The sequence below is a fragment of the Triticum dicoccoides genome, chromosome 4B, assembly GCF_002162155.2.
Source record: "Triticum dicoccoides isolate Atlit2015 ecotype Zavitan chromosome 4B, WEW_v2.0, whole genome shotgun sequence".
Lineage (NCBI taxonomy): Eukaryota > Viridiplantae > Streptophyta > Magnoliopsida > Poales > Poaceae > Triticum > Triticum dicoccoides.
This window is the reverse complement of record NC_041387.1, coordinates 620336740-620344756: the sequence shown is the minus strand read 5'-3', so window position 1 is coordinate 620344756 and position 8017 is coordinate 620336740. Positions and strand designations below refer to the sequence as shown.

The window sequence follows — 8017 nt, the reverse complement described above, 5'->3', positions numbered from 1 at the left end:
CATAGAGGTTTGAGTGGATGGAAAGTTTCCAACAAAATGAATACTATGGAAAAACTCCTAAGGATTTCAGGCTACGAATGAAACGACTATCCTAGGAAAGAAATACTAAGGATCCAAATCCTCCAAAAATCAAACAAAATTCATTTGTATCAAAGGAGCCGTAAAGGCTAGATGTGGAGATCAATGATTTCACAATGCACAAACATGATTGGTTCGAAATGTGATTCACTCAATCCTGAAGATTCAGACAGCACAGTGAAAACATGCAAGAAGATTCAACCATTTGCAGAAAGATGAGAGGTGTATCAAGGTTCAACAAGGTTTAGAACTCTATGCTTTTCGGGATTAACTGAACAAATATCCCCATAACTGCCTACAGATTGTTGGCTAAATGAACACCGATGCCGAGCTGGGAAAAAATAGTTGATGAGCATATGCATGTGGAAACTTATGGAGCAAAGTTTGTTTGGAGACTTGTATGAGATGCCGAGCTGGAAGAAAAAATAGTTGGTGACCATATGCATGTGGAAACTTATGGAGCAAAGTGAGTTTGGAGACTTATATGAGCGAGTCTAAACCCGAGACAGCCAATGCACAATAGGCATAACCATCCTCTAAATACAAGTCTACACCCAACAAAAAAAATTACAAACACCTATAGACGCATCAGCTACATGGATATTACGATACAGATGACTCAGCACACACTTTCAAATTTCCAGCAGCTAGCCAGATTTGCAAAATTTTGGCCCCCGTCCCAAGGGCCTATGACTCCTTACATCTATACCGTGCCACTTGGTGCACAGCCTGTATGTATCTTGTCTGAAGCAACAATCGACAAATATATGACTGCAGGAGCCACACGCAAAATCGTATTGTGTCCCGTAGGCTTCGTATTTGCTTCATGATACAAGATGCACCCTTTTGCCCTCCAGATTAAATTTCTTGCTTCCCTGGAGCTGGAAAATTCGACAAGAAAAGTGAATCAGATGTAAGCAACGGCAACAAAAGCTTAGATGAGAATAGTGGTACTTCCAAATGGATTTGCATGAGCAAGACAAGCTTAATCTACATGTATCAATAGGGCCTGCCAAACGACAATTTGAAGCGTTATATACCTTCCTCTTCAAGAATGATAGAGCTTCACGTCTACAGGAGAAGTCGGACAAAATAGTTGATTGTTCTTCAACAGCTTCCTTGAGCTCCTTCAATTTCATGGACTGAGATGGAGCCTGCAAAGAGTAACAAATAATGAACATCATGTGTTCAACAGCTTCCATAAGCTTCAGTGCCTCACAGAAAGAAGAAATGAGATTATACCTGACGAAGAATTTTTTTGCAAAGCTTCTTGAACTTGGTTTTAGGTTTAGCATCCACACAAACTTCTTTTATGGTTTTCACATGTACTTCATTTACTTTAGCATCACTGGCAGATACTTCCTCGTCTTCATCTTCTTCCACTTCTGATAATTCAGACTGGGTTGAATTTTCCTCATCACTATCACCAAGAGAGGTTTTGTTCCCCTTCCAACGCTGGCCACCAACTTTCATCGGCAGGTCCTTGATGCCAAGACCCTGCTTTCCAGATGTAGCTTTGTCCTGCAGAGAGATCATTTGTAAATAATGGATATATTGAGAATTGAGGTACAAATGCTGGCCACACCCGCTGGTTATATACCACAGGTCGTGCTTTGAGAATCGGCTATTATGTGTCTGTACTATGCATCATTATAAAGCATGTGATACCCATGTATAGCTTCTACAAATATATTTCACTGTATGTTAGGTAGGCATGCAAATTTGGAACCTTGAGGGTACCCTCGGACCCTCTTTAGTTCAACAAAATGAGCTCAATTTTCAGAATTCACTTCATTTCTGAAACTTTAGTTCATTTGGTGGCAGTAAGTAGGGTCGGAGGGTACCCTAAAGGTTGCAAATTTGCATCTCTAATGTTAGGCGTTGAAAATGAAATTAATGATTGAGTGGCAGTTGAATCTAGGCCTCATTGACCTTTGATTTGGACATTTAGACAATGTAGGATCGACTTTCTTAAGGTGTGAAATGAAATGTCATAAAATGAACATGACGACTACGTGAATCTTAAAGCATGAACCACCGTTACATGTAGGGCGGTATAGCACACCAGGGGCAACCAGGGAATTATATCAGTTTGTATGACATTAGATCAGACAAACTGCATAACCATGCAAAATTTCATCCACAGAAATTCACTGCTTCAAGTGAGAATGTATGAATGTAATCTCAGCCAAATGAAATTAATTGGCAAACAAGGTACTTAGATGCAGTTGACAAGCTTCCAGAATCATCAGCATTGACAAGATACCAACAAGGGGCGGTACTTAACCTTTCAAGGTCAATTTTAGAAACAACAGAGCTGACAGTAAGACATCAGGGAACCTTATGGGTCGTGCATACTAACCTGAACAAGGTTGTACAGATTTTCTTGATCATCTTCCCCAAACATCTGACGGACATTAGAATTATCTTTTTTATTCTTGCGAGATTTTGCTCCTAAAAAGCCTCCTGATACATATCCAAACTTGTGGCCCCACCAGTTCACATCTTCAGCTTGGGATACTGAATCAACATTAAGTTCACACTGAAAGTTACTAAAACCTCGATGAAGTTCTTATAGCACATTTTCAGAACAGTTCAGCAACAAGAAATGAACAATAGCACACTAATTTAAATTCAACAAAAATGTGCTTTTTTGGTTAAGCAGCAGAATAGAAGGACAGTCGCTGGCACATAGACTTCCTTTCTAACCAAGTTCATCAACAGTATAATCAGCAAATCTCACAACAGTAAGCAGATAATTAACTTATATGCAGTGCACACACCAATCTAAAAAAATTGGAGTATTTTGCAGTTGTTCTAAGTATAGAAGTAGAAACCTAACGACCAGACTTCTATATAATTTGAAAACATGCAAAATTATCGATAACCAGAGCCAAACTAGCAAGCATTCTGGAAACTTTAGAGTTTAATCAAATACACACCCTTTAATTCTAACTTCCAATTTTCAAGCACCTCTGCAAAAATAAATTATAGGGCGATAGCTAATGCAATGCACTGCAATCATGTCCAGGAAAAAATAGTTAAAGGACATCTGCAGATGAGTTGCCAACCTGCACCCTTGCCGATGGTGATATCAGGCTCTTCCATACATGATGGTTGAACTTCCTGATCCACCTCGCAATCATTTTCCTTCTTCCGAACCTGTTCCAACACAATGTCTCAAACTTATAAGATATTACAGGTTAAACACATGGTACACACTCTGAAGGAGGAAACAAATGTTCATCGACACTAACTAGATTGCCTGACAGAATCAACATGCAAGAAAAGAATCACTCACAAGTATGCCTTCAAGATCAACTGCTGAATAACCCCTCACACTTTTCCCCCTCTCCCTTTTCTTGTATCTGTAAGAAATAATGGTGTGATGACAAGAAAATATTAATCAAAGGACCGAAATTAGGGGCAAACCAACCTTCCTTGAGGCCGGGTAACTTTAGTGACTTCATCTTTTGCAGGTTTATCTTTCTTGGGTGTACTGTCAGGTGAACTGCTTACATCCTCAATTTCTGTAGAAACAATTAACAACATTAAACAATAACTAACAAAATAGACTATAAAAAAAGAACATACATGCAGACTTTTCATGCTACCTTTAACAGGAGTTGTAGATTGCTGTCAGCGCAGAGAGGGGCCATTACCAAATGACAAGAAAAAGATAAAAGGACATGATCAGACACTTGAATCTCAATTCATTCATACAAGGAGCAAAGAAAATAATCACTACATGCCATACCACTTTCAGTTTCTTTAGTATATCATCAAACTGGGTGGTATCATACGCCCATTTGTTCTGAGGATTGTCCACACCAACACCTGCGTAGGAGAACAGACTCGGATTTCAGCGACCCCACCCGTGGCCAATCAGACAAATATGCTTCTTTACTCAACAAATGCTCAAATCGAGCAGTATTTCTACAAAGAGCTAAGCATACCTAGTGTGTCCTGCTTTTGTTTCACTCTGACATGCCCCTTTATACCCTGCTTGTCTTTCCCGAGGCCTTCACCTTCTTCCCATCCCTACCACACAAGAAGAAGAAAACTAGTCATGGAGAGATCAGTAAAATATACCATTTCTAAATCAATGCGCAGTCACTATCAGTACAATTTGACAAACGTATCTGATTAGGGAGAAATTACATAAATGCCAAACGCCAATTTATCCATACCCCTCACACAGGTTTGCTAAAAAATCTCACAAATTTAGATAAATCATACTCTATGTGCAGTTGCAGCACATTGAGATAGCATAAATTTTAACTTCTCTCTATGAGTAGACACATTCGCTATATTTGCAACTTTGAATATAGCAATCCTAAGACAATATGTTAAGTTTGGGCCTGTCACATCTAAGTGACTCGACCAAACATAAAAAGTAGAAGAAAAAAGAAAAATACATGCATGAATCTTCGCAAAAAATCAATGGAATAGGGTTTAGCACATCTAGATGTGCTTTAGCAAAAACGCGTAAGTTTCTATCTCTGTAACATTAACGAAAGTAGCTAGCTACACGAACAGACTGACCAATAGCAACTCCTGGAAAATTTAACTGTAAACTAGCCTACATATAAGCAACTCAAATGAATTGCTGAATGGTAAGGTGCTCTATGTAGTCTACCTTACCAACTCGAGTCCAGGCGTAACAAACATTCATAATTTGCACATTTTCTAATCGTAAATTTCCCCGAGGAGGTGATCGGGTGAGGGACCGCGTACGTACCATTTGCTTCATGAGGCGGAAGGCGGCGGACTGGCGCGCGATCCCGACGTAGCACGTGGGTGCCTCCGGCGCGGCCATGGCGCCTGGGCTGCGCTGCGCGGGTTCGTCGCGGCGCTCGCCGCCGCCGGTACGGTTGGGGATTGGGGGTGGAGTTGCCCGGACAGAGGAGAGAGAGAGAGGAAACCCTAAGAATGCGCGATGGAGGGGTTTTGAGCCGGTGTCTCTTCCCTCGAGATTCGCGCTCCGGGGTTGGTGGGGCTTGACCGTCGGCCCGTCGTCTGACGGGCCTACTGGGCCTGCCTCCGTGACCCATCCAGACTGTCTTGGGCTTGGATCCGTACAGAAGTGAAAGTTTCTTATTTTGAGAAGCGTATTGGAGCACACGTATGCTACAAATAAGTTCATTACTCTTTGGAGACATCAAAGTGGCTGTAGTTTAGTGGTGAGAATTCCACGTTGTGGCCGTGGAGACCTGGGCTCGAATCCCAGCAGCCACACTTCCCTTTTTTGTTTTCTTTGCTGAAATTTGTGCATGTTTGGCTATCTCCTTCAGAGATAACAGCAGTGTACATGGATGGGTTTTCTTGCACGTCAACCTGGGACGATCATGCACATTCTTGGTCAGAAGTCAGACTTAATCCAACTTGCAGAAAAAAAAAAGGAAGAAGTCAGACTTACTCCAGTGATCGTTCACTGTCACCAGCAGCCACACTTCCCTTTTTTGTTTTTTGTTTTTTTGCTGAAATTTGTGCATGTTCAAAGGGTGATTTATCTGCCTATCTCCTTCAGATAACAGCAGTGTACATGGATGGATTTTCTTGCACGTCAACCTGTCTATCAGATGGGACGATCACGCACATTCTTGGTCAGAAGTCAGACTTAATCCAACTTGCAGAAAAAAAAGGAAGAAGTCAGACTTACTCCAGTGATCGTTCACTGTCACCAGCTACACATTCTTTGACCTGTGCATCCAGGCAGCTGGAATCCGCATGCAGTTCTCATGCGCCGTCGGCAAATGGACTCCACCACCATCAGTGCCCAAAATCGCCATTGAACTTACTACGAACTACATTCTTTTTTTTGCGCGGTCTCTTTCACGACTCTGATCCATCCACGTATACATCACCCATGACCGCAGCTTGCCAGTGCGAGATATTATTTGCTCAGAGTCACAGCCAGCGTTAGGCAGAAAAGTGCATGACAGACGGGAGAAACGTGGTGACTCACTCTCCTCTCCAACAGTGAACAGCAACAGATTAGGTGCCCAGCACCGAAGAAACGGGTCGGCTACGTGGTACGTGGTACGTGGAGCGCATGCGAGGCACGGCGTGTCCAAATCATCCAAAAGCTACTCAATCAATCAATATATCCGAGCCTGACGACGATCATGCATCTACGCGCGTTACGTGCCTCCCTAGAATTAGGTAGTTATCGAGATCCCGCGTGGACGTGTCGCCGGCTCCGAGCAAACGCGGCGCACCGGCAGCCCCACTAGGGAGGGCACCATGGCGTCGGCGCCCGTCGCCGTCGCGCACCATGGAATTTAATCGGAGCAAAGAGCAATCCAACGCACATCACGTCACCCGCCATTGTTATTCCTCCACAGTGCTGCCGTGTGTGTGCATGCCGGTCAACAGGTGCCCGGTGATTAATTAAGAAGGAACAAACAAACGAGATGGCCGTACGTGTCGCATGACAAGCTGATGGCCGTTCACTTAATTCGACAATATTAGCACGCACGCATGTCATTTTCATGTAATAGTAGTTAGTTAGTAGTAGTACTACTAAGCTAGCCCGCGAACGATCAATGAATAAAGGCAGTAGGGTACGTGTTACCGGCTAAACAGGCAACTGCTCCGGGGATGGGAAGCTGGAGAGTGTGGACTGGCCGGTCGCCTCGTCGTCGGCGAGTGGGGTGGAGTGGCGTAGTGGGACGGCCACTAGCACCAAACGATCGATCGGCGGGCAAACGCGTACGAACCCGCCGTTTCGCCACGTACCACCGGCCGGCCTGTCCCGTCATTGATCATACTCCCTTTGGTCATTTTCTACACCGTAATAAGATTTATCTGTAGTCAAACTTCATAAAATTTAACCAACTTTATAATTAAAAATATCGACATCTATGATACAAAATTGATATCATTTGGTGCACCATGAACTTAAATTTTATACTACATAAATTTAATATTACATATGTTGATTTTTTAATAAAAATACGGTCAGATCTTATATGCGAAGTAAACGACAGAAACATATCGAACAGGAGAGGCCCCCGCGTCGTCACTGGGTGACTCAGGCGGCATCCACCATGGTCGCCGGAAGCGCACCCCTCCCCAGCTCCCTCCCTTATCGTCATCGTGAGCCTGGGTCGCAAGGGCAAAGCCTCTCGCACTACACGGTGGCGGTAGGGTGGCTTCTTTCCTTCCTCTCCTCCCTCGTTGCCTTGGCTATGGGCGCCTTGCCAGTCCGCTCTGCGGCGACGCTGGTGTTGCCTGGTCTTTGGCTGGCCGGAGGATGATCTACGCCCTGGGACGCGGGTAGCGCAACTAGCGGGGTTGTTGCTCAAGCATCGATGGTTGTTGCTAGCTATTCTGCCTGATCTAGACATGGTGTAGGGTCTCGTCAGATCTCACCTTCCAGATGGCATCGACGGACGGCACCGGCGGTCGACCTCGTACACGCGCGGCGTGGCTTCATGGCGTTGTTTGGTGACATCTGGAAGTGCTCCCAGGGCAGGTGTGCCACCACTCCCTAGCAGCGTGAAGGCCAACTAGGTGGTTGATGGCGACAGATGTGGGGTTCCCGACGTGGATCCGTTCCCCTCTGACGGCGGTCCTAGGGTTCCTCTAGTGTCAAGACGGTGTTCTGCTTGATGCTGGTCCTCGTTGATCTAGCCGTTTGGTGAGTTCCGAAAGGCTCCGCCAGGGATTTTCATTGGGTGCTTGACGCCTGCAGATTGCTGGATCGGATGGGATTCGATTGTGTGCGCCACTATTTCAGCCCATGTGGCTTCAGGGGGGCGTGACACGAAGCTTCATTGTCTGTTGACATTATGGGATATGTCAATATTTCGATTGCCATGGTGAAGACGGTAGCGGAGAATGTCATGGTGGTTGAGATCTGAGGCCTAGTAATGGTGGATCTAGTCTTCGAGACGATGAGAACTTTGCTTGGTGATTCATGACTCGTACACTA

General features: G+C 44.4%; 1 protein-coding gene and 1 non-coding gene across 2 annotated transcripts; one reads left to right on the top strand and one right to left on the bottom strand.

The window, feature by feature from the left end:
- Window positions 1-492: 492 nt before the first annotated feature.
- On the bottom strand, window positions 493-4994 carry LOC119291806 (uncharacterized G-patch domain protein DDB_G0278987-like). The gene is made up of 11 exons (XM_037570613.1): window positions 4820-4994; window positions 4035-4119; window positions 3836-3915; window positions 3693-3714; window positions 3515-3608; window positions 3380-3446; window positions 3150-3240; window positions 2441-2598; window positions 1321-1599; window positions 1119-1232; window positions 493-959 (listed from the first exon to the last, which is right to left on the bottom strand). Exons 1-11 carry the CDS (start codon window positions 4895-4897, stop codon window positions 903-905), a joined length of 1125 nt encoding a protein of 374 aa, XP_037426510.1. The 5' UTR covers window positions 4898-4994; the 3' UTR covers window positions 493-902.
- A 250-nt stretch (window positions 4995-5244) lies between these two features.
- TRNAH-GUG lies at window positions 5245-5316 on the top strand. Its single transcript has one exon. It is a non-coding gene; the product is annotated as a tRNA-His (tRNA).
- Window positions 5317-8017: the final 2701 nt, after the last annotated feature.